General features: G+C 49.0%; 1 protein-coding gene across 2 annotated transcripts; it reads left to right on the forward strand.

Annotated features, from left to right (window-relative positions):
• ATIC (5-aminoimidazole-4-carboxamide ribonucleotide formyltransferase/IMP cyclohydrolase) lies at positions 1-26,483 on the forward strand. 2 transcript variants are annotated; one of them, XM_075933956.1, is made up of 16 exons: positions 1-157; positions 3,167-3,293; positions 5,913-5,989; positions 7,182-7,248; positions 7,585-7,673; positions 8,738-8,889; positions 8,972-9,128; positions 11,977-12,102; positions 12,283-12,390; positions 13,452-13,537; positions 15,296-15,385; positions 17,434-17,562; positions 18,771-18,863; positions 21,898-22,080; positions 22,446-22,601; positions 23,377-26,483. In XM_075933956.1, exons 1-16 carry the CDS (start codon positions 136-138, stop codon positions 23,494-23,496), a joined length of 1,782 nt encoding a protein of 593 aa, XP_075790071.1. In that variant the 5' UTR covers positions 1-135; the 3' UTR covers positions 23,497-26,483. The 2 variants fall into 2 exon arrangements, with proteins under 2 accessions (XP_075790071.1, XP_075790072.1); XM_075933957.1 differs by lacking the exon at positions 1-157 and adding an exon at positions 1,794-1,893.
• Positions 26,484-26,493: the final 10 nt, after the last annotated feature.

Genomic DNA, 26,493 nt, shown 5'->3' on the forward strand with positions numbered 1-26,493 from the left:
GCCCCGGGAGGTTCTGCGGCAGCGCAGGCCCCGCCCCCCCGCGGGTCCGTCCCTCACTCCCAGCATGCACCGCGCCCGCTGCCTAGGGGCGCCCCGCGTGCAGCCCCCGCCCCCCAGCCACGCGCCGCTGGGAACATGGCCGCGAGGCAGCAGCAGGGTAAGGGCCGCGCGCCCGGGCCGGACAGGACAGCCGCAGCAGCCCGCGGGGGGGGGGGGGGGTTGCACGGCCCGGGCCTGGCACCCCTGGGCTGGGGGCTTCACACTATTTTCTTACCCACCCTGTTGAATAAAAAGGCTGATGCGAGGGACCCCACGTAATTCCGTCTTTTGACTCCAGTGTGAGCTCTGGGGGGCAGGAATGAGGGGTCTGGGGTGCGGGGGGGCTCTGGATTGGGAGGGGTCGGCGGTGCGGGGGGGCTCTGGATTGGGAGGGGTCTGGGGTGCGGGGGGGCTCTGGATTGGGAGGGGTCTGGGGTGCGGGGGGGCTCTGGATTGGGAGGGGTCTGGGGTGGGGGGGGCTCTGGATTGGGAGGGGCCTGGGGTGCGGGGGGGCTCTGGATTGGGAGGGGTCTGGGGTGCGGGGGGGCTCTGGATTGGGAGGGGTCGGCGGTACGGGGGGGGCTCTGGATTGGGAGGGGTCTGGGGTGCGGGGGGGCTCTGGATTGGGAGGGGTCAGCGGTGCAGGGGGGGCTCTGGATTGGGAGGGGCCTGGGGTGGGGGGGGGCTCTGGATTGGGAGGGGTCTGGGGTGGGGGGGGCTCTGGATTGGGAGGGGTCTGGGGTGCAGGGGGGCTCTGGATTGGGAGGGGTCTGGGGTGCGGGGGGGCTCTGGATTGGGAGGGGTCTGGAGTGCGGGGGGGCTCTGGATTGGGAGGGGTCGGGTGCGGGGGGGCTCTGGATTGGGAGGGGTCTGGGGTGCGGGGGGGCTCTGGATTGGGAGGGGTCGGCGGTGCAGGGGGGGCTCTGGATTGGGAGGGGTCGGCGGTGCAGGGGGGGCTCTGGATTGGGAGGGGTCGGCGGTACGGGGGGGCTCTGGATTGGGAGGGGTCTGGGGTGCGGGGGGGCTCTGGATTGGGAGGGGTCTGGGGTGCGGGGGGGCTCTGGATTGGGAGGGGTCTGGGGTGCGGGGGGGCTCTGGATTGGGAGGAGTCTGGGGTGCGGGGGGGCTCTGGATTGGGAGGGGTCTGGGGTGCGGGGGGGCTCTGGATTGGGAGGGGTCGGCGGTGCAGGGGGGGCTCTGGATTGGGAGGGGTTTGGGGTGCTCAAGGTGGAGGCAGGGGTTGGTCTCTTGGGCAGTGGTGCAAGGGGAGCACTGAGGCAGCTTCCTGCCTCTCCTGGCACCGCAGACCAAGCTGTGCCCCAGAAGCAGCTTGTCTGACTCCCTAGCAGAGGCCCGCAGGCAGCTGTGCACCCACTCTCCCACCCATGGGAGTGTGGAGACAGTACTCCAGGCGGGGGCAGCGCATGGAGCCCCCCGGCCTCCCACCTGTCCTGGCCACTTCCGGGATGCAGTGAAGTCCGCAGCGCCAGGATAGGCAGGAAAGCTGCCTTAGCATACCCACTGGTCACCAGGCCACCCTACAGCAGTGAGACCCAGTGCTGGGTCCTGACCCAGGGTTTGCGATGTGACCTTGAATTAGCCTCACGCCATGACTGTTCAAATGGCCTTTAGGCCATGTCTCCACTAAGCACATAGGTCAGCAAAGCTTTTGTCGCTCTGGGTATGTGGGGCTTTTTCCACTCCCCAGAGCAAGGTAAGTTTTGCTGGCACCAATTCTTGTGTGCACAGGGCCATGTCAGCTGGAGATGCTTTCCCACTGGTATGGGTCCTGCCGCTCAGTCCTGGGGCTGGTTTTATGATGTTGGCAGCTGCAAGGGGGCTCGCATGGCCTTGGTTAGTAATTAGTATGAGATCTGGAGCAGAATAGAACCCAGATCACACGCTGGTAGCTATGCTGACCAGGTGAACAGGTGGTTTGGTTGTTGACTTTTAAAGTTATTTGGCTAGAAGCGGAAGGAGATACAGCTCGAAATACCCAGAAGCGCCTTTAGAATCCTGTGTAAAATGAATGCTTCCCTCCTTAGTATTACTTGCCCATTGATTTTCTGGGACCTGGTGTCCTCTCTTGGAAACATTCAGAGTCCACCTGAACAATCAGTTCTTCGGGTGTCGAGGGGTCTGCATGTGCAGATGCAAATCTCAGAGCAGGGCCTTTGTTAAGATCTTGGGATTAGGGCAGAGGACTGGGCCTGCATTTCCCCCACCCAATAGAAAATGCAAAATTTCTGATCGTAATTTGCTATGGAGCCCTAGGTGAGTAACTTAACCTTTTCCTTCTGTTATTTAGCCATCATGAAACAAAGATACACCTAGCAGTGTGTGTGTTAAATGCTCGTAAAGCATCTATCAAGTCTTGTGAACTTAGATTAGCACTGCTCATGACAGAAGCATCTGCTTTTGTTGCTACTCAGTGCAGACATTCTCTGATCCTGCAAACACATGCATAAAGTTACTCAGAGACAAATGCTCACAACATAAGCCTAATGATATCAGCGTGTTGGATCTGTAAACAATGGGTTGTTGGTGCCATTAATCTGCACTGCTAAGATAATAGATAAGACTTCACAATCATTATGCCCCACCTTTAATAAATCCATTCATAGACTCTGTTGTTCTTCCGCTATAAAGTTTCCAGTAGCGTTCACAAACCAAGTGAGATAAGCACGTGGCTATTTTTGTAAATATCCACAAATATTTTGGGTATTTTTCCAATAGCAAGCTGCTATTTTGGCCTTGTTTTTCAGTTGTGGACATTCAGTTCAAGTGCAAAAAAACCAAAACAATCGCACTTGTATGTTGCTCTTCCAGATGAAATTAGACTAGTCCCAATTTTGTTTTCATCTAGTAGCCAACATAGCGTCCGAGAGTACAAGCAAATGTTTCATTATACTGTTAGATTTTGGAGTTACTTAGCCAGGCAGCGGACTCAGTCGGTATTTGGACACTCAGTATGACAGGAGTGATTTCTAGATTTGATTTCAAAAATCAAGTTTAGTGAGGTTATTCTCAAGTTTGGCCTCAAGTCTGTTACATTATGCAGTGTGGTAAAGGGGAAACTCCACCAGTGTGTTACCAGAATGTTTGCTCTCTTCTCTTCTCCCCATAGCGTTATTCAGCGTCTCAGACAAGACGGGCCTAGTGGAATTTGCAAAATGTCTCAGCTCTTCTGGGTTGGCTTTGGTTGCCTCTGGAGGAACAGCAAACTGTCTTAGAGAAGCCGGTCTGAATGTGAGGTAAGAGCTCTCTCTTGGGGTACATCTGCACAGCACAGTTATTTCAGAATAAGCTATTCCAGAATAGTTATTCTGAAATAGCTTATTTCGAAATAGCACGTCTACACTGCAGGGAAGCCTCAAAATGAGTCCGAGGCAGGCTTCCCAATGTAGACGTGCGACCTGGCATTAGAGCCCCAGGAGGAATAACTTAGAATGGCCCTGGTTAGGGGCTATTTCGAAATAGCAGCAGTGGAGCGTCTACACACGCCTTATTTTGAAATCGCTATTTTGGAATAGGCGTTATTCTTCATAGAATGAGGTTTGCAGAAGTTGGAGTAAACCCTCCATTATTTTGAAATTATTTCAAAATAATGAAATTGCTGGGTAGACGCTTGCATAGTTATTTGGAATAATGGCCGTTATTCCGAAATAACTTTGCTGTGTAGACGCACCCTATAAAACCTCCTGAAAACAAATTGCTTGGTTAGTTCATTGACGTTGGAAGAGATGGGGAGGGGGAAAATACCGTTTAAAAGCAACGAGACACAGCGTCTGGCTCCTTGGCTGGAAGCTGATTGATTGAGTCCAAAGAAGGTTCATGCAAGGGAATGTGTGTGGTGTCTGGTGGGGGGAAAAGAAGGTCCCTGCAATCCAGGTGGTCCTGGGTTTTCCCTGATCCGGTTCCTCTCCCCTGAGGTGAAATGTTATCTTGAAATCTGAAATCGGGCCCTAGCCCCAGCTCAGACTGGTCTCTGCCCCATCTTGGATAATAGATGAGCCACAGAGTAGAAATGCTTCAGGTTTTATGGGGATTTGGAGGTTTTCTGCTCTCAACCACCCTTACGGCCGAGACTAACAAATTGCCTGAAAACAGTGGCCAGGCTTGTCGCAAGTGGCAAGAGAGTGCCCTTCGTGTTCGGGAGGCCAGCATGGTTCACCCTTGAGGGCCCTGCATTGCCGAAAGTGTGAGGGCTCCTCTGTTGAAAAGGGAGGCGTGCAGAATCACTCGCCAGCTTGTCCTGTGCTTTGAGGAAACATTTTGATTCTGAGAAACTCTACGTGGAGACGGTCACGTTAGTCTCCTTCCCTCCCCAGTGTTCTGTTCCTTCTCATGATCAGCAGTCATGAGGCGAAGGAGTTGGGAAAACAAATTCATTGTTTTCGAATGCGTTCGCTACGGCTAGCTCTGAAGACCTAGGTAACAGCGGGGGTGGGGAAGGCGCATTTTGCAGAAGGAACGGCGCTGGTAGGGATGTCAAAAATGTGTTTGTTTAAAAATGTGCCATGTAGCCGCTGCAAATCCCAGCAGTTACACCCACTGCAGGCTCGGCAGTATACAGTTTAAATAAGCTTTATATTGCAGAGACCCCAGCGCCTTTTCCCTTTGTAGCCAGCTCCCAGGGAATCCCTGCCAGGCCTGCTCCCAGGGAGCCAGCTTGTAACCTACAGCGGGGGGAGCTGGGCAGGGGCTGCTGCGTCCGGCTGGCCAGAGCAGCCCCTGCCTGTCATGGGCCCCCCAGGCTGGAGCAGCCTCCTACCAGGTAACTGGAACAGGTAAGCCTCCCCCATTAACGGTGAGGCTTACCACTTAACTGGTTAACCATTTACATCCCTAGGTGCTGGTACCTTGAATTTCTGTCTGTGAGCCGAAAAATAATACCTACCTTGCTGGACTGAGTCATATTCCCCACATAATTTTTCTTTTAAGATTGATCTCACAGCTCCTTTGTATAAGCTCTTATTAGATTATCTAGTCCGTGTCTTCTGTCTTAAATAAAAAACACAACATCAATAGTGACTTTATTTTTGGTCAGTCACGGTGCCTTGGCTTTTGCTGCACTCGGTTAGTTCACTGTAAAAGCCCATTCACAAAATAACTGCGCGGAGCCGCTTAATTGGACTACAAAAAATACATGCTTTGTTTTCATTCGTGGGAAGAGCAGATGATGCCCATTAGAATGATTGATTTATTTTGGGAGCCGCTCGTTGTGTTGGGAGGAGTGGATTTGAAGCAACGTTCTTCCTCTTTTGTGCTGCATTGGATGTAGGTTTTACATAAAATATGGATTTAAATGTGGGAAATGGGTTAAATTGCAGAAGAGCGTTCAATGAGCATTCCTAGTGTGTTTCTGCTCATCACAGTTGCTTCTAGGAATGTCTCGCTAGTTAGTGTTGAGAGATACAGGCGTAATGGAACCGTCACCCCTACCAACCTTAACGCGGAAGTGTTTCCAGAAGACACCCTGTTCTGAAAGGTCTATCAGCCCTTCACAACAAGGCTGCAATAATGGATAAAAGCTGAGTCTTGTGATACACGAATAACCTAGCTATCACGCCTTTCCTCTGCTCCAGTCTTGTGAATGTACAGGGTACACGAATCATTCTCCCGTTACACCATGGTTGGAGAGGGAGAAGTCATGATTTTCCTCTGTGCAAAGTCTAATTTTTGGCTTTCCTAGTCTTGGGTCTCCCTTTAAAGTTTGAAGGTTTTAGGGCCTGACCCTCCTCCCCTTGCAGCCAATGTGAAAACTCCCAATTGATTTCAATGGGACCGGATAAGGCCATGAATGAGCATACTGGGTGACCACTCCGGCTTTCCACGCACTCATTGCAATGTTTTGTTTTTCCCTGGAGCAGAGACGTGTCTGACCTGACCGGATTTCCTGAAATGCTGGGGGGGCGTGTGAAAACCCTGCACCCCGCAATCCATGCTGGTAAGTTGCTGCTGGCGTGCTTCCATTTTGAACGGAAATTGGAGGGGGGTGGGGCGGCTTGCAGGATGGCCCCTCCGGGGATGAGGTGGAAGAACTGGGGAATGAGGCCTGATGAGGGTGCAGGTCACTCAGTTGTAACCCACTTGCCGTCAGCAGGAGCTGCATCGTTAGGATGCGTGGCACTTAGACCTAGCATCCTTCCTCCCAGGATGCTCCTGTCACTTCAGCGACAGGGAGGGATTGTTCCCTGAGTAGGAGCCTGCCAGGAGGGTCTTGCCTGTGCAATGGCAGTCCCTCTCTGTGGCTGAGGTTTGTCCTCGAGGAACGGGCTTGGCATCCTGGGAGTAGCACTTGCCCACCGGGAGAGGACTTCGCCCGGATTTCAGCGGGGAGCAGAGCTTCTCTGCTCTGAAAGCACCTGAGAGTGGAGACCTTCCTGCCGCGCCGTGTGGCTTCCGTTGCAGACTCCTAGTAGACTGAATGGCTCTCCACTGAACTTGGCCCGTAGATGGATGTGGCTGGCAGAACGAGGTCCCAGGGCAGCTTCGGCTTTGGCGAGTGATTCCCGCACTCTGTGAGCGTCACTGGCTCCCTGTGCGTTGCGGCTGATTTGCGCTCTGGCTTTTGGAAGAGCTCTGGTTCTTTGGCCAGTCCACCCAAGGAGCCGTCTGCGGCTTTATCTCCTATTGCAGCACTTGGGATCTGTAGGGTCGGACCCATCGGCCATCTTCTTTCACACTCTTAAGAAGACTGGAAAAGTAGGGTCTCTTCAGGGGAGCTTCTGTTCTGGATTCCTTGCACATCTTGTTCACCTGTCTCCTTCTGTTCCAGGCTCCATTTTACCTCCTCATTTGTTTTAGTGGTGTTGGGTCATGGGTCTCTTTTTTTCCTTCTTACCTGTACACCAAAGCCTTTCTGGACAGCTCCCGTATTTCAAAATTCCGTGCAGTTGTTCTGTGGCAGTTGTGTTCGGCCCGTGGAGTTCTCCTGGGATTTAGAACTGGGACATCTATTAGTGACATTTGAGCAGCCAGAAAGCCAATACGATGTGACTTTTGCTGCTGTTGTTGTAATTTATGCACAAACAGAATGTGCTTATGGAATTCCAATCTCTGGTAAAACATTTCTGAAGAAAGATGCTGAGACCATTTTAATTATCCATTGTTAAAAAACCTATTGTTTTTGTAACTAGGAATCTTGGCTCGTCATATTCCAGAAGATGAAGCGGATATGGACAAGCAGGAGTTCAACCTCGTGCGGTAAATGTCGGATTACGCGGCACATTTAACCACAGATCATGAGACATTTTCAGGGGTGCAACCTTTGAGAGCTTAGAAATATGGGGAAGCCCAAATGAATGGCATTTGGTGAAGTGTGACAGCCTGGAAGATGGAAGGCTTATTTTAAAAATGATTAGCCCAGTGGAGTTAATCACTGGAAGAATTTAGCAAGTGGATTCTCACTCACTCGAATGTTTAAATCAAGAAAGGAATGGGTCCTAAAAAAAATTACGGTGGGAACAGCTGAGCCTAACTTGTCTGCCCTACTTCTTGATGAATGACCCACGCTTTACCCCCCCTCCCTTTCAATTCCAGAGTTGTGGTTTGTAACCTGTATCCTTTTGTGAAGACCGTGTCTTCTCCAGATGTCACTGTACAGGAGGCGGTTGAAAACATCGACATCGGTAAGTCCCTGGGAAACTATTATGAGAAACCTTTCACTGAAGGCTGGTGTGATACCAGTGGGCAAAGTGATAACTGAAGAAAGACATTGATCTCGGATCTGGTTGTGACCTCTTCCGGGGAGATGTCATGCATCCATAATGCTCTGCAGCCGGGATGATGACGGTTGTTACTCGTTGAGTCCTTTTTCAGTTGATCTGTACGACTGTGTTTCTTCTGGCAATTGCCAGCTGAGGACAGACGTATGTTGACTAACTTGGGGTGACGGGATGTAATGTGGGATGCTTTTGAGGAATGGAATCCTGAAAATAACGTGGATTTCTTCTAATTGATTGAGCCGTGCTATACAGCTGATGGAAGAGTTCGGCTTAGCTTGTTGAAGCAGCATGTGTGTATGAAAGGGGGGTTATTTATAAGTGGCAAATTGGGCAGATTTCCTTGCAACTTAGAGATCAGGTGAAGTGTTTTCCCAGAGCACACATCAATACAGTGAAATATAGGCGCTTTGGAGAAGAAAAGTGACACAGTTAAAAGTACCAAGAAGCATCACTAGTCATTCCATTGCAAGGAACAGTTACACATTCAGGGGCTTGTGTTTGTACACAGTTTACTCTCTTGTGAAATTTGGCGGGACCCTTGATTTGGTGCTATGTAGGGAGGGTGTGGGAAGGAGAATTTCTCTCTGATGTGCAGTTCTGTGCCTCATGTTAGTAACTAAGCTGACAGGACTGGCTTTGCCTTGTTCAGCATCCCATGAAAAGACAATAATTCAGAATCTCTCCTATCTGGTCACCTTGTGGTCTCTCGCAAGGTTCGGGCTTCTTGTGTGAGCCAAAGTATATTAATAGCTGAGCGCAAGTGGGTTTAAGAAGGAAAGATGATTTCAAAGCTTATACACAGGACCGTTTGTATAGGATTTTGAGATCCTCACGTGTAGAATATTAGTAGAGAAGGGAGCCGCGAGCCCTTAGGTTGATGCTTCTGGTTTAGGGCTAAGAGGTGGGGTGCTAGGTATTTTGGATATGGAAGAGAAGTGTCCCACACTTCTGGGTTTCTTTTTTGGCAGGAGGAGTAGCCCTCTTACGGGCTGCTGCGAAGAACCACGCCCGCGTGACGGTCGTGTGTGACCCCGCCGATTACACCTCTGTAGCTGAAGAGATGAAGGCCTCTCAAAGCCAGGACACCTCCTTGGAAACCCGGCGTCATCTGGCACTGAAGGTCTGTCGTGGCTTAGAACAGCGCGGGGCTCTCTGAGGAGAGTGCCGTGGAAACCCAACCATCTTGCCTCGTCTGTCCTCAGGCTTTCACCCACACTGCGCAGTACGACACGGCGATCTCCGATTACTTCAGGAAAGAGTACAGCAAGGGGGTCTCCCAGCTTCCTCTGCGGTACGGCATGAACCCCCACCAGACCCCTGCGCAGCTCTATACGCTGAGGCCTAAGCTTCCTCTGACGGGTAAGAAAGCCGGACTGGCTAAGCGGCCGCAGCTGAGCCCGACCTGTGGAAAAAACGTTTTGGATTTTGAATTGGAAATGCCTCCCTGAGCTGTGCCCTGTGGCTTTAAAAGGGAAGCATTTGGCTGTGTGCTCCCCTGTAGAACTATGGGATGTCCAGGGAGAGTAAGATTGGTGCTTGATTAGTCCTGCCTGAGCCTAGAGCAATATATGTATTTATTTTCCTAGGGTCAGGCAGAACCAGTACAATGCCTGCCTCATTTGCTAGGATTTTTTTACTTGTACTTTTCTATGTTTCATTATAGAGGGCTTCGGTTTTATGCTTTTCCAGCTAGTTCTCTGCAACAGTTTTCTTTCCCTAGCCCCATGAGCAGGGCTCGACAAATCATTGAATCTACTCGCCCGTGGTGAGTAGATTTCAGCCGGTCACCCCGTTCACCGGCGGCGCGTGCATGCGCAATGTGGGTCTTGCGCATGCGCAGTGCGGGGCTGGCGAGTAAGTTTCGCTGCCATTTGTCAAGGCCTGCTCATGAGAGTGGAACATACAAAAAACAATTAGGAACTAAATAAATCCTAGAAATGGTCTAGACCAGGGTAGGCGATAAGTGTCCCCTGGGCCGGACACAGTTCGCCAGGTTTAGCTCCTGCTGAGCTGCCAGATGCTTTATTTACCTTTGTGTCCGCAGGTACGGCTGTTCACAGCTCCCGTTGGCTTCAGATCCTGGCCAATGGGGAGCTGCGAAAAGCAGTGTTCCAGTCCACACCGCTTCCCACAGCTCCCATTAGCTGGGAACGCTGATCCGTGGCCAATGGGAACTGCGAGCGGCTGTCCCTGAGGACACGTGTAAATAAAGCATCTGCCCACTCCTGGTCTAGACCCATTTACCAGGTGGAGATGGTAAAATTGTTGTTAATGATCCAGCAAAGGCAAGAGTGTTTGATAAATATTTCTACTCTGTCTTTTGGAAAGAAGTAGAATGATGCACTTGAAGTACTCAGGTCTTGAAAGATTTGTTTCCATTACAGAAGTATACTTGTTCTGTGGCATGATATTTGCTTGGGGACTGACGTGTCTTGCAGTTACTTAGTTCGAATGCCACACCACAAAGGCCTCTAAGTAAGTTTGTTGCTGAGTAAGAAGCGCTTGGCATTAAATGAATGAACAGAGCGAGAGACTGGAGCTGTCATGAGGAAAATTGGTGTCTACAGTCTCTGTTTGTTTCGGCAAGTTTGACTGTAATTTCATATTAAAAAATACAGCCAGAACTGGTGTAAATCTTCGCTCTTCCAGGACTGAGTTGCAGCAGCTAATTTGTCCTAACTTATTACTAAAATCAAGGAAGAAAAATCTTTTATCGTTTCTTAAAATGTTCTTTGTTGTCTTATTTATTGCCCTTCTTTTCTTCTCGGTCTCCAAAATTTCTCCCAGCAGTTACTTTCATTTCTTTCTCTGGTGAATCCTTTAATACAGACAGCTCTTCTGTTTCATGCTGTTTCAGATAGTTTTCTGCTGCTCTCCCTTATCCTCGTGATAATAGCATGACCCTCTTTTGTTTTGTCTCCCCGTAATTGTGTTTGCAGTGTCTCTGTTTGGAAGATCTGGCTGTCATGTCTCATCATAGGCAGTATGCTAGTTAAGAAATGGTCCTAATGACATTTCCTTGTAGTTTTAACTGAATGCCCTCTTAGGAGACTCACGCACAGGAGTTGGAAGCCAATTTGATAGCAAATCTGCCTTGCACGTCTGCAGATTAATGTTAGTTTCAGGTGTCCATGCCTCCATCAGGAACACCAGAATAACTTTTTCCCTATCCTCCTACTCCAGACACAGGTGTTTCTCTGTGTGTATAATTTGGAGTATGCAGGTGGCGTGATAGTATTAAAATACTTAGGGGTTGTTTCGCATTTTTGGTGCTGGGAGCGATTGTGCTTTTCGTCTGATTTAGCATTTCTGATTCAAGGTCTGGAGTAAGTGCTTTGCTGAGACGCATTTGCTTAACTTTACCTCAGTATGTAATCCTGCAGCAGTCAATTGGACAACTTGTGTGTTTAAGTTAGGTGCAAAATTAAGTACTTTACTGAATGGAGGCCATATTGGCTTAGTTAAAAAGAACCCGTGGTTTTTTAAGAAGACCCACCATAGAGGGAACAGAAATTACTGTATTTAAATAATGTATTCCCATGGTCCTTAATTACTTCTGTGACAAGGACCCCACACTGCTAGAATTTAGAGAGCCAAAAATAGGACTGTTTTTGCTCGTTTACATGTGGGGAAACTGAGGTACGGGGCTTGTCCAGAGGCAGGAATTGACTCTCCTGCCCCCCTCGTTTTCCTGAGTCCTTGCCCAGTGTGCTAACTGCAGGGCTGTCCTTGTTGTGGGAGTCCTATCGAACCTTGAGCTTCGTTCTGTGCGCTCAGTGCTGTCCACTGTGCCAGGCAACCAGTTCGTTCTTTCCTTACCTGCTCGGTGTGCCTAAAAGAAAACAGTGGTGGCCTTGTTGTAACGGCCAATTCTATGCATAGCTGTTTCAATTTGAAATCACTTGCAGTGGGCGTCCCCGCTGTACGTCCAAGATCCATTCAGAAAAAGTGGACGTATAGTGAAAGGACGTCAAGCGGGGAATTTTTTTCCCCGCGGCTGGTTTCCATTTGCGTGAATCGGTCTGTAGTTTTTTGGCGTGACGGAAGAGCAGAGAATGGGAGGACTTAAACCAGAACAGTTCCCGCAAGCATGCGGAACCAATGTATCCTGGGGCGACTTATAGCGGGGACGCCCTGTACTCCGGGTTCGGGCTCCGTGGGGAGAGGGGCTTTCACCTTTTCACATGCCTTTATGATCTCTGTGTAGTTCTGAATGGCTCCCCTGGCTTCATCAACCTATGTGATGCCCTGAATGGTTGGCAACTGGTGAAGGAGCTGAAGCGGGCGCTGGACATTCCTGCAGCAACCTCCTTCAAACACGTCAGCCCTGCAGGTAAGAGGGGATCGTCTTGCTAGTCGGCTTTTGGAAGGAACGAAGACTCCTCTGTTCTTGGAATGCCACTGCGGCGCCTGACTTCTCCCCCTTTAATAGACCCTGGCAGCGGTGTAGCTATGAAAGCATTGGGACCAGAATATAGTTCTCACTTCGATCTTTGCCGGTTGCCTCCACCAGGTGCCGCTGTGGGGCTGCCGCTCACCGTGGAAGAAGCTCAAGTCTGTATGGTGCACGATTTGCACAAGAGCCTGACGCCTTTGGCCACTGCGTATGCACGAGCAAGAGGTGGGATGGCACGTCCTAAAATAACTTGTGCAAAGAGCAGAGAAGAGCATTCTCCTGAACAATGTGTCGGGGGTTCACTGGTTCTTCTCTTAGCAAGCGCAGGGTGATATTTACAAGATCCTGGTAGTTCTTGTATGTTAGGTTTTTCTCCAGAAGGTCTAAACTCAGATTAATGCACTATCCAGGTGCCTCTCCTGGAACGTAGATTCAAATCAGAATGGGCTCTCAAGTCAAGGTGAGCTTAACTAGTTCAACCGCATCTTGTTTTCACTTTAGATATCTAAGAACGCTTTTTCCGGTGTTTGCCGGCAGAATCGAGACAACCAGAGAACTGGATCAGATGCCCTCAGCCCTCAACTGTGCTTGGGAGCCTGATGAATCATTCCCACAGAAATCTTTTCTCCCGCTTGTTTATTTCATATTTGGGTTAAAAGTATAGACAGCAACCAGAAAAAGGAAGGCTAAAAATCCGTTTGCCCCTTCTCAGAGGCTCAACTTTCAGCTCCTGATATTTTGATGTCAGTTTCTCATTGTCCTTCATATTCCAGGAAAAGCAAGGTAGATAAAATCTCAACTGTGGTGGTCATTGTTTATATAAAACATTACTACATGACTGCCATTTGATTAGGATGGCTAGGTTGTTGCTGATTAAAACTGAAGAGCATTGACCTTACTGAATGGGAAGTCTCCACAATGCCCTCTGGTGTGATTTGTCTCTGGTTTTAATGAGCACTAATTCATGACAGATACAATACAAAATCATTGTTATACATTTCTGCCTCTGGTTTCGCTTAGAAAGGTCAGTGTTCCATGAGACGTTCATTACAGAAGCTTTGCAGGTGAGAATGCGGAGGAGGAAAACGTGAACCTACAGAAATATTTTAGGGTGTGTTTTTTACGGTAGAAAGACTGGCTGAGACTTTTCCTTCGGATTCTTCAGTGTCCCTTTCTTCTGCTCTGTGATGAAATTAGCAAACTCTGACTTCAAACTGAGTCATGAAGGGGTGGGAGGGTTTGCATGGGGGCGGCGGATGAATCACTCTCCTGACCTTCTTTTGCAGGTGCTGATAGGATGTCTTCATTTGGTGACTTCATCGCCCTCTCTGATATCTGTGATGTCCCTACAGCTAAAATCATTTCCAGAGAGGTTAGTAAAAGAACAAGTTATCCTGCAGTGGTGCATAGCTCTTGGTGAACTGATTAGTCATAATGGCTTTTCCAAGTCATACTTTTTTTTTGTTAGTCCATTTTTTGTTTCTGTTCTTTTTATTTATTGGTCCATTCAGGTAACTTCATATCCTGGGTGCAGAATTTATACCTGTGTTGATTTTTTTTGCCCCATCTGTTGTTGTAAGTATAGCTCATATGCAGTCAGTGGTGGCAAATGTGAAAACTGAACAAACTACTAACTTCTAAGGCAGGATCATACTTCACCGCTTAAGCAAGTCATGGAACTCCTGTTTGTGTAACAGATAATTACTCCTGTAGTAACAGAAAATTAAACAGTTCTGATGGCACAAAAGAACAACCAGACTGGGTCAGACCAAAGATCTATCTACAGACGGCCCCCGACTTGCAATGTGATCGGTTCTTGGGGAAGCTTCGCAAGTCGGAGGCATCGTAATTTGAACCCTCATTTACGATAGGTGTCATGCACTATCGTAAATGCGGGCCTAGGACGTAAGTCGGGTGGTTTGGGCCCCTTCCGCACTTACAAAAATGGTTGTAAGTGAGGGGGTCGGAACTCAGGCGGTAGCATCTCAGGGGTTTCCTGTAGTCCAGTGTCCTGTCTTCCAATGGTGGCCCATACCAGATGCCCCAGAGGGCATGTACAGACCAGGGAATTATCAAGTGATCCTCCCCAACGGTGGGGAATTGCTAGTAGTTCTACAGCTGCCTGTCTACTTCTCCCTGGGAATGTGAAGTGGATTTCTAGATTGCTACTTACCAATGGGCTAAGCTCACAGATCTGCAGTGCTTCTAATTCTGCGGGGTTCACCATTGCCTATGTTACCGAGCCTTCTCGCACATGCCACTATAATAGAAGCATCTGTGAGTGCGAAGTTAAATCAGTCAGTCAATACTTAACAGGTGGGTGTTAGCATTTGTTCTGGGCTGAATTCTGTGTCACTGAGGGTTGTCTAAAAAGGGAAGAAAGTAGCCCTGATGAAAATAAACCACCTTTGTCAGTTTTTAATGTGGTTTGGGGCAGCATTTGGTCATTATATGAGTCCTCAACGTATCCTTTGCCGCAAGGAATGATTTTGAAAGTGGGGTTTCTTTGTCGGTCAGTCTCTGACCAGTCAAAGCATTAGGTCCAAACGGTGTTGCTCCAAATATACGTACCACTTCCCTTGTGTAAACCAGGGTTTGATGCTCTTAGAAAAGGAACTCTGCCAACTGCAAAAAACCCACCATCTCTTCTGACCCCAAGATTCACAAAGGTACCAGAACTTTGATCACTTTGAACGTCAGAGAGGCTCACGTAACGAGAACGTGATACACACCTTACTTCTGTACAGTAGGCATGACAAGCCACCTGCTTCAAATAGGGACAGAATGAATTCATCCACAGGAAGTGTGTGGGGGAAGTGTTCCACTGCCTTCCACGGGGAAACCACACACTCCTGTTGTCTGTGGCTCCTAACCACGGTGATTGTGTCCAGCAAGCCCAGAGCAGCTGAGACTCCGATTGTCCTTGAACGGCTTAGTCTCCTCTGCAATGCTAGTTGTGCGAGTGTTTGCAGGTTTGATCCCTTCCGGTCCCCATCCAAAAAGTCTGCTGAAGTCCAGTGACTCTTGCTGGCTTCAGCTCAGGCCTCTCATTTATTTCTAATGACCGCCTCTGAAATTGGATATGAGTGTTGTTCTTTCTCCCGGGCGCTAACGTGTGGGTGTGTTGCAGGTGTCTGATGGTGTGGTGGCACCCGGCTATGAAGAGGAAGCGTTCAAAATCCTCTCGAAAAAGAAAAATGGGGCTTACTGTATCCTCCAGGTGGGTGTTCTCTGTGTTTTGGGATATTGATGATCTCAGAAAGTAGCCTTCCCATCCCACCCAAAGCTCCATCTCTGCTCCATTTTCATGATAAGCTGCTTTTTCTGTTCCCCTCTCTCCATGCCGCTTGGAATTTTTTTTTTATACAAACCACGGAGTGTACAGCGCTCGAACGACACACCGGTAGGGCCTGGCCCGAAGCCCACCGCACACCGTGTAATGCTCCTGCTCAGCTCCTTGGGCTGGGATTCAGGTTGAGATCAGATTCCTGCAGGGTCTAGAATTTCACAGAGGGGCATGTCCGCGAAGATAGGAGCTTGTATTTAACAGGGAATTTTGTGATGTCTCTCTCCACTGATTCTTGTGATGACGTGCACGTTAGTCACAGCACTTTACAGAAACACAATTCCAGGACTGCTCTCCGTTTTGCTGAAACCTCTCCCCCCCCGCCTCCTTGTTCCTGACACTCAGCTACTCCTCCCCTGTCATCTGTGAAATTCGCCAGCTTTGTCATTAATAATGGAGATGCCCATAATGAGCAATTGGTTACATCAGCGCATGTGGCCTTTTAAAACAACAAAACAGTGTCTGTGTGATCTTGAAGTCAATGTCTCAGTAAGGCCAAAGACAGCGACAAGCCGTTTTTTAAGAGATACATTTGAATCCCATGTGATGAGGAATGCGCACACTGCAGGCCGTTTGTCCCCGATGGGACTACGTGATTCCATGGTATGTTGGTAACTCTGCGTGTCAAATATTTAATACAATACTGCCAGATCATGCAAATTTACCATCCCCACGCTCACATGAGACTGTAAATTCTGCCAGTTTCATTGTGGATTCTTGAGGAGGTTTTATACTGTACCTGGGTAGTTCCTATCCCATGCACAGGTGAGCTAAGAACCTAGGTAGCAGCATGTGGCCAGGTCTCCCCGGCAGCAGGGTAGTCTAGTGGTTAGGCCCCGGAATCAGTTAACGGGAAAGGGATGCAGACCCCTGTCGCTGGTGCCCCAGGACTAGGAACTCCAGCCCGCTATGTTAGTACGGTCCTTAAGTTTGGGGCGTGGTCCCAAAAGTCCAGATTTCCCCTCTTAGGGAGGTTTCTAGCAGCTCCCTCTCCCCCTTTGTCCCAGGGCAGGTGGGGTTGGAGTTTTACTGTCTCCTGGGGCTGGCCAGCTGAGCGGGCTCTAGCCCAGGTCCTGCAGACTGCGGAACCATGCTCCTGTCTCCTCGCTGGTCAGCCTCTAACTGAGCCAGGCTCCTTCCTTTTATCCTCCCGCCAGGCCTGGCATTGGCTACAGGTAAAGCGGGGTGGGGCTAGCTGAGCCCGAAGGCTTTGTTTAACTCCGGTGATGCCAGGCTGCCTCTCTTCACTCCATCCCACAGCACATACGGAATTCCAAGGGTTACTAACCAAGGATCGCTCGAAGATGGCTCAGGCGCTTCAGGGCAAGCAGGAATGAAATTACAGGCTGTCTTGGAGGCTGGTTCTTCCCAAGTTAAATCAGTTTTGCAGGGATGGTAACTGGTAAAGCTCCAGTGTAGGAGAGCATCAATCTCGGCTTGTCACTGACTTCCCTGTGGAGATACATTATGCTTGGTGTTTGAGTTAGGGTTCGAGTGGAAGGACAATGCACATTCCCCGAGCCTACCCTATGCTGTATCTATGCCCCTTCAAAGGTGGGGGAAGTCTACAAAGGTGGCTGCCCTCTTCTTGGGCGTGGGCAGCTCTGTGCGGGTCCTTTCTGCATGTGGATCTTTATGGGTCATAGTCATCGCTATCCTCTAAACATCCAGTGAGCCTGCTCCTCTCCCCTGTCTTCTCCCTTGGAGTGATACTTCCTACTCTGGTGCTAATAAATTGGTGCTGCAGTTTGCTGGTACTACCTGTGTTTTGGCATCCCGTCCTCGTACCCCGCCTCTCTTTCGGATTGTGGAAACAATTGACGTTTCTGTCAAGCAAACTCCTGCAGGAAGTCCGACTTGAGAGGGCCGTTGCTGGGAGTTGGATCGGAAAAGTTCACCACTTTCTATTTGTCTGCTTTCAGATGGAGCTGGATTACGAGCCAGATGAGAACGAGGTGCGGACTCTCTTTGGTTTGCATCTCGCGCAGAAGAGGAACAATGGTGTTATTGACCGCTCTCTGTTCAAGAACATCGTTAGCAAAAACAAAAATGTAAGTGGAAGGGAATTGGTGAGAGGTGAGCTTGGGCGAACTGGTGGGCTCCAGTCAGGAGAGGAAGTGAAATTCTGTTGTACGTGACCTTACAATGTTCTGGCAGAGCGTAAGTGGCTGTCAGCAAAATCTAGTCATGCAAACAGAGCCATTGTCTTCATTGTAGCTACTTGCCTGAGTAAAAGAAGTTCTTTATTGTTCATTATCGAGATTGTAAGTGGGAAGCTCTTTAAATGTTCATAGTTCCACAGCCATATGGTGAAGAAACCATTGTCATTCCAAGTCACAGTTTAGTAGTCTCCTTTGCTGGCATTGCATTGTGTAAACTGCTAGACCACTCTTCCATTTGCAGATGGTTTCCACATTACCAGTGGGCACGTTAGCTCCATGTGTTTTAAATGTGTTCTGCTTTCACGCTGTAAAATAGCAGACACATATGAATGTAGAAACAGTCAAACACGTCGAGGTGAGTTGAGTAACGTGGCAAATGGAAAACAGTTTAACAAATTAGTAGTGGAACGAGTGTAAAATAAAATTGACAAGCTTTTCAAGCTGTGGTCTTGGTCGGGCAGATACGTAAGCACACAATTAGCTTGGACCACGTGAGTACAGGTTGAACCTCTCTAGTCCAGCACCCTAGGGACCTGATTAGTGCCAAACCAGAGAATTTAACGGATTGCAGGTCAGTCTTTTCTAGCAGCATTACCAACATTTCCACTGCTTACTGAGTGCTGAGAAGACATTGAGGAATTAGAGTTAAAGAACAGCACAGAACATTGAGAGCCAGGACTGGGGGTTATAAACAAACTTTACGGGACTGCGGGAAATTTGGCCACACCCATGATAAGTGGACATCCGGCTCACTAAAATGCCGGACCATGGATTTTTCTGGACCAGAAAGTGCCAGATTAGAGAGGTTCGCCCTGTGGTGAATTCATCTGAACAACTCACCTGTGTAGAGTTAAGCAAGTGCATGAATAGTTTCAGGATTAGGGACCATGTTTGACTGTTGGGACGTGAGTGTAGGGTTGGTTTGGGCTACAAAAACTGATGACATTAGTAGACCATCAGATCGGTTAGTTGTCGTCATTTAGTACTGTATAAGTACATGCAGTAGTTCTGGGTGTGCTGGTGTAGAGCCAATAGCAGAATGTTACAAATCCCGTGTAAGTAAGCAGTCCATTCACTATCCCTTTCCATTGTTTCAGCTGCCGGAGTCTGCTGTCCAAAATTTGATTGTGGCCACCATCGCTGTCAAGTACACCCAGTCCAATTCGGTTTGCTATGCTAAGAACGGTCAGGTAACCACACAGCACAGCTTCACGGGAGTACACTCAACCAGAATGGCCGCTAATACGTCTTGTCAGGTTCCAAGTGTAGAGAGTATCATGAGCTTTTGTGGGTGGCCCTCCCCTCGAGATCATCTCATCTGAGGAAGTAGGCTTGGCCCACAAAAGCTCAGGATACTAGATATATATTTGTGTCTCTCTAAGGGGCCACAGGACTGCTCATTGTGTTTAACGTTACAGACTCACATGGCTACCCCTTTGGGACCATACCAGTAAGTTCATTATGAACAAATGATAATTGGGTGTCAACCCAGATCTTTCCTTTACTCTTTGAGGGAGGTGTGTTTTATGCCTTTGGGGAAAGGTGAAGTCCTTGCATCTGGAGGAAGGAAAAGGCAAACGATCCATCTCTTTCTACGCTGCCTTTGGCGTATCGCTTTCACATCTGTTGCCGTCTCACTGAGTCGGAAAGTCTGAGGCATTAGCCAGGACCTGCAACACAGCATCTCCACCGCCGTCCTCCACGCTAGCAAGGCTGGTTAACTCTTCAGTCAGGTCTCTCCGCTGCCAAGAGTTGTTTGTTCCCTCCCTGCAGCCTCTTTCTGAGCGGCCTCTGCTTTTTCCCCTCAGCCAGCTTTTCCTCTGCTGGGCTTCATCTTTCTTCAGGCCTGGCTTGCCCTCCAGGTGGAATAACCAGCCTCTTACACCTACATTCACCCTTTCCCCTCCAGTTTGGGGCACACAGTGCTTCTGCGAGGCGCCTAAAATCAGTGGACATGGGGCACCCACAGGTCCATAGCGTTTGTGCCTCCGTGCCCATCTGTAAAATGGGACTAACAGCATTGCCAGTAGTGCGGTGGGGGTCTTTCTTGGAGGACTGAGAGAGCTCAGATACTGCAAGGATGGGGGCCACATTAATACCTCAGACAGATAGACACACACACAACTGAAGGGTGTGGGGCCAGCAGCAGTAAGCCCGGGCCGAGTCTCGCCCTGTGTGCGAATGCCCTCAAAGAACCAGGCTACACGGGACAGCCAGCGCACAACTACACCACCTAGTCCGTTGTTTTGTGCTGTGTCCCGATAGCATGCGACTCGGTGGCTTTTGCGCCAATGACTTCCCAGCATGCTCTTCTGTGTGATACCAGTGTTTCAACCCCCATGTGGACCAGGGGGAGGGGGGCTGCTCCTGGGGGTGCGAGTGACATACCCAGCAGAAAGCAGGAGTTGTTGGGGCCGGAGTGGGCAGGATTTGTGACTAAAGCCACGTTGCAAAAGTGCAACGGGCCCTCTGGCTTGTGGGGAGATGGAGAGGGCAGCCCTTTCAGCGGGTGGCTTTTTAGAGCTAGTTCAATATCGCCCCATCGTGGCATATGGAGGTGTGGGGTTAATGGCCCACTTAGCTAAGCAGTGCAAACTGCTGTCAGGACCAGAAGAGTCTCCAAAGTTTGAACTCCAGGATGTACCGAGCTGGAAGGAAAAAGCTCTCTACTGAGTGAGACATTGCACTGGCTACACTGCCTCTTTCATCCTCAGTGGCTGGAAAAGTCCCGTTTCAAATGTTGCTCCTGGAAGAAGTATTCCCGGGGGCCCGGTTTGGTATTAAACAGCAATCCCGCTAACTAAGGGCTAGGCTTAGCATGCAGCTATTTTTAACCTCCCTTCTGGCAGCTGGCAGAACAGGAAGAGTGTTGGCAGCTGCAACGTTTTGCTGTTTCAAGGGGAGCCCTGATGTGAGAGACCAGCTGTCCAGTGTGAATACTTTATTTTTCTCCTACTAAGATTGGGGCTTATTTGCAATGGGCCAGACGTTGCATCTAAGCTCTCTAGAGCGGTCTCTACCATGCCGATCACGGTGGCATTGGAAAGATCACACTCGTGTGGGTGGTCTGGACACAGACCTGAATTCTCTTTCCCAAAACGGGGAGGATGGCAAGAATCCTCACCCGCCCTGTTCATTCCTGTCTTTTTAGATGAAAGCCAAACCTACATCAGACCTTTTCGTGGTTCGGCAGTTTCACTCCCTTGGCAGAAAGTGCTAAATTTTGCACGCCGGGTTCCACTTGTCCATTTCTCCAGCTCTCGGCACGCTAACTATCCAGTCCGTGACTAGGGCGCCTAGGTGCTATGGTAGCACAAATAATAACAAGTAACCAGCACGCACTGAGTGAGTGTGACACACAAACATCCTTATGGGATCAGGTAGGCTTTGTGTCTGAGATCTAGCTGATTGAACAAAAGTAAGAGAACATAAGAATGGCCAGACTGGGACAGACCAAAGGCCCATCTAGCACAGTGTCCTGTCTGCCCAGAGTGGCCAATGCCAGATGCCCCAGAGGGAGTGAACAGAAACAGGGACTCATCAAGTGATCCCTCTCCTGTCATTCATTTCCAGTCTCTGACAGACAGAGGCTAGGGACACCATTCCTGCCCATCTTGCTAATAATTATTGACAGACCTATCCGCCATGAATTTATTTAGTTCTTTTTTGAACCCTGTTACAGTCCTGGTCTTCACAAAGTCCTCTGGCAAGGAGTTCCACAGGTTGACTGCGCTGTGTGAAGAAATTCTTTTCTGTTTGTTTTAAACCTGCTGCCTATTTTGTTTGGTGACCCCTAGTTCTTAGGTTACGGGAGCAAGAAATGAGTAAATGTGGGGTGGGGAATTAAGGTGTAAGTAGTTGAACCTGGAGAGACGTAAAGATATTTATGGACAGAGCCTGTTCTCCTCAGCAAGGTGCCGGTCCTGGTTACTTGTGCCCATCCTGCTTCCTGTTGTGCATGGGTAAAAGTGCTCTTGGAGAACCCCATTCTGGAGGCCTGGTGGAGTCCTAAGTGCCGGGATCTGTCCCGAAGGCAGGATGAAGGGCTGAGGTATTTTTAGGGCAATCACCACCATCTGGGGACGGACTCTGAGGCTGTTCTCTGCCCTCGTGAAGGAAGGGACCCCCAGAAGCTGTGTCTCTCTAATTGCTCTGGAATTAGTGCCGCTCGCATAAAGGCCCCAGTGCAGAGATGGGCACGTTCATTACCGTGTTCTGCTTCAGGTTATCGGTATGGGGGCAGGCCAGCAGTCCCGCATCCACTGCACGCGTCTTGCCGGCGACAAGGCGAACCACTGGTGGCTCAGACACCACCCCCGTGTGCTCGCCATGAGGTTCAAAACCGGGGTGAAGAGGGCAGAGATCTCCAATGCCATCGACCAGTATGTCACCGGGACCATCGGCGAGGTAACGGGCCAGGACTTTCCCTCACCGCGAGCCAGGCTCTGCTGATGCGGAGCTTCCGGTGGGAGCCGTGTTGACAAATATACAGGGTAGGGATTCCTGACTCCTGAGGGGGGCTTGTTCCTTAGTCCCTCCCCCCCCACTCCCTTCATCCCAGTCTGGCATCATAGCGCCTGATTTTCTGTGAGGGAGAGGAAGAATTCCTTGTTTTCACCATGCTAAGCGTGCTTGCACTCTTAGCCCCTAGGACGCCAGGGGTAATAACCGGGGCCGGTTTAGGGTTTTTTGCTTAGTGAGGCCAATGTTCATCTGCTGAAGTCATTGTCTAGAGGGGGAAACCTGTGTGAAAATAATCTCTGCTCCTGCAGGGTGAGGATCTGGTTAAGTGGCAGGCCGTGTTCGAGGAGGTTCCCGCCCAGCTAACGGAGGCGGAGAAGAAGGAATGGATTGGCCAGCTTGATGCCGTCTCCCTCAGCTCGGACGCTTTCTTCCCTTTTCGGGATAACGTGGACCGAGCTAAACGGGTAAGGCCGTGGGGAGGCCCGGGCGTCAGGCTGACATGAGGGAATGCCTGGGTGCTTTGTTTCCGGGCTAATTCCTTGCACTGAAGAATGTTCCGGCATTTTATACACATTGTCCTTGAAACGGGCTGACTAGAACGACTGAGTTCTAAGGGAAGTGTTTTCTGGAGCACCGGTTCCCCATGGAGCGGGGTCCGATAATCGCCACTGACATTGGCCAGGAGTGGGTAAAATATGGCCCGGGGGCTGAATCTGGCCCGCCAGATCCGCCGTGCCACGATACCATGGGCCTGCAGCGTCCCACAGCTCAGCGGGATCCTCGGACAGACTCCCTGCCTGCCGCAGCCCCACATGTCTCCCCCCTTGGGGTAGAAACCATCTTCTTCTACTGTGGCTGTTTAGCCCCCAGCGCTGTGGGGTTCTGGTCCATATCTAGGACTCCTAGGGTCCGTCTATATCTGCGGCTGGCCCCTGCCAGCTGATTCAGGCTAAGGGGCTCTCTAATTACAGCACAGATGTCCCAGCGTGGATCCTGTGGGGTGAGAGGGTCCCAGACCTCAAGCCTGGAATTCTATACTGCAGTTAAACATCCCCACAGCCCGGGCCGGCCATGAGTTTTGAATTGCACCGCAGGCATACAGAGCGAGTTTGGGGGTGGACTATCTGAACTAGAGCAGAGCAGGAGCCTGCGCAGGTTGTACCCTGCTTCGTGGCTTCGCTGTGCAGTTCCTTTTGCTTTTCATCTCTTAACCTTTTGCTTCTCCCAATCTTTGTCCAGAGCGGAGTCCAGTTCATTGCTGCCCCCTCTGGCTCAGCTGCCGACCAAGTCGTGATCGAAGCGTGCAACGAGCTGGGAATAACTCTCATTCACACCAACCTGCGGCTGTTCCATCACTGATTCCACCCTGGGCTGTCATGGCCGGTGGCTGTCACTCACTCCGCACAAGCTGCGGCCGTAATGTCACCGGTTCAGCCTGGAAACCCAGCCTGCCCACGGGGTAGAGTATCCTGGACTCATCCAGAAACAAAGCCCCTGCCGCTGGCTGCAAATGAAAGCAAGAAGAAGTTGATTCCCACAAAGGAATAATTTCTTTAGAAAATAAACCCGCAGTTCCCCACTGTTTTAAGTGTGTTTTTGGGAAAAGAGGCTTCATTCTAGGAGGTAAATTTTACAGCCAGATTTTACCAGTTTGCTAAAGAGCTGGTGAAACACGAGGGAAGTCTGTCTGCTTTACAGCCCCATTTGTAAGGAATTGATAAAAATCTGTGTTACTAACAAACGACACAAATTACCTATGGGCCAGCAGCTTTCTCAACATGTCCGAACCACTATCTTCTCTCTCTACTGAGCCTATGTTATCGGCCCTGTATCTAAGGTAGGTTCAAGGTCAGTACACCAAATCCAGCTGTGGAGGAGTTTTTGCCGCAGGGCAGGGTGTTGAATTGCTATCTTAGAGGTGAAAGGGGAAACACCAGTTCTTGTCAATCTGACATGCTTGGCTCTCGTACCAGGAGACTTCAAATCAGATTTCCTACATCGGTATCTAGGCTAGAAAGACTTCGGTTCTGAGGTGTCCAGTTTACTTCCTGCCAGAGCAGCCAGCTTCATTCCCTGCCCTGTTTTTGTGGGCACTTTATCCAAGCGGGTTTGAAATGAGCAAAGCAAGGTGGTTTCAACTAGTGGAGTGTAGTAAGAGACCCTGATTAGTCTGTGCTTTCCCTCACTGCGTTGTGTACCAACATACGCCTGGTTATGCTGTCCTCCTAGCAGCTGCTACCCATCAGTTCTCCCAAGCAGGGTATCATGTTCCCCGAGTTACGGTCCTACAGCTACAACATGGACCCCTGCATGCCCTGAGTTCTGCTACTCTGCTCTCACAGCTCTGATTGGTCAGTATTAATGAGACTAATGGCGGGAAGGGTGGTCAGTGCCATACCTTCTGCTACCGTCTGCTTGGAGGCTTGTATCAAGACAGGTTGAGCCTGTTCGCTTGAATTCACAAGGGGCCTAGTGCCAGCAAATGTTTTGTGGCAAAAAAATACCAGCTTGTCAAAACTGAAACTTTGCAGGGCCGGGCTAGCTTCAAAGATGTTGAGGGGAAAGAGTTATGAAATTGTCTAAATGTCCCATTTTGACATTTATCCTGCATGAAGTTTTGGTTTTCATTTCCAAACAATTTTTTGTTTTGCAAGTTAATGGACTTTAGAAAATGTTTTAGGTCAGATTGCAAATATAGCGTTTCTAAAATAGCAAAAGGAAACATTTCAGGGAACTCAAATGAAAAAAAGAGGGAAAAAAAGGCCAGTGTATGAAAAACGGTAGAGATTTTTTTTTAAACTTTGTCCCAATTTGGAATGGGAAAAATCTTTTGAAATCTTAAATTCTCCCCATTTGGAAAAATTTATTTTCTGGCCAGCCTGCACACGTGGTAAGTATAATTTCCGATCCTTCTGTTTGTTGTTTAAGTTCTTCAAGAAAAGAATGCAAATGCAGACAAATGAAATTGTAAATGAAGTGCGGATTTGAATTTCCAGCGCTTCATTTGCATAATCACGGCTGACCGCTTTTCCGAAATAACCCCGTTTTTCTAGGGGAAAAAACGGGGTTATTTCAAAAAACCCTTCCTTCAAAATAACCCTTATTCCTCATTTAAGGTGTATTTCGAAGGAAACGTGTCTCTTCAAAATAACCTCATGTGGAGCATGGTTTTTTTTCCTCGAAATAGGGTATTTCGGAAAAGCGTCTGGCTGCAATTATGCAAATGAAGCATGGGAAATTCAAATCCGTGCTTCATTTGCAATTTCTTGTGTCTGTATTTGCATTCCTCTCTCAAAGGAGGAATGCAATGTAGGCCTACGCTTACAGACTAAGTCGGCTGCCCCTCTGAAACTTTTGGGATCAGTCAGATGGAAATGTTCTTAGAACAGTTTATCCCATAAGGGTTTCTTGCAGTATTGGCTGACCCCGGTCTGGCAATGATGCAGGATTTATTGCCTCTTATCTAGAAGTATGGTCATAAATGCATAGATTTCTCTAGTGAGGTCAGGATGGATATGAATAATGCAGCTTGGGACTGATATCACAATGGAACTCTAGTTTTCTTTTAAATTAATTTTCTCTCTAGTTCTAAGCCTGACACTGGTGTAGTTTAGTTTCTTAGCTTATCCTATTTGAACAATAACCCATTATTCTCACTGCAACAATTTTACTAGTTGCAAACAATTCAGCTGCCTGATAGCCATCGGTTTAGCAGATTTCTGTCTGTTGCCATATTTCTCATGGCAAGAAGCCAGATTCCATTCTCGTTCCATATTGAAGTAAATCCAGAGTAATTCCATTCACTAGAATAGTGCAACTCCTGTGTGGCTGAGTGCGGAGTTTGGCTGGAGGAATCACGAGGGAAACTTTCCCAGTAGGTATTTCCTCGTAAGTGTTGATCTTGAGGTTTTTCAGTGCAGACAGTACAAACCGAAGGGTCTTATTTTTCCTTTAACTCATTGCAATCCAACTGATTTGGCTTTTTTTAAAGTTCTAATGGGATAGTGTTTTTAACTTTGTGGTAGCTTGCTGCATGAATGTAAAATTGAGTATCTGACTGTAAAACTGCAGTTTCGGGCAACACCAGAAAGTCCCTCAGTAGGGTGGGTCTCAGATGCATCTTTTCAATAGGAAATAGAAATCATAAGCCAGGAAGCTTCTGAATAAGAGCTAATCGCTGTGCTCGGATTGTAACATTTTTCATTTACTTAAGATCACAGCAAAGCGTTCTTCCAAATATTCCACAGTTGTAACCGGTTTAGAAACAGCTGTTCCTTTCTTTGCCCTGTTTTCATTTTCTATAGCTCTCTTCCCTTATTGTAGAGAATTTCTGCTGAGGTTCCAAACCCCCCCCCC

This window comes from Pelodiscus sinensis, chromosome 7 (assembly GCF_049634645.1).
Source record: "Pelodiscus sinensis isolate JC-2024 chromosome 7, ASM4963464v1, whole genome shotgun sequence".
Taxonomy (NCBI): Eukaryota; Metazoa; Chordata; order Testudines; family Trionychidae; genus Pelodiscus; species Pelodiscus sinensis.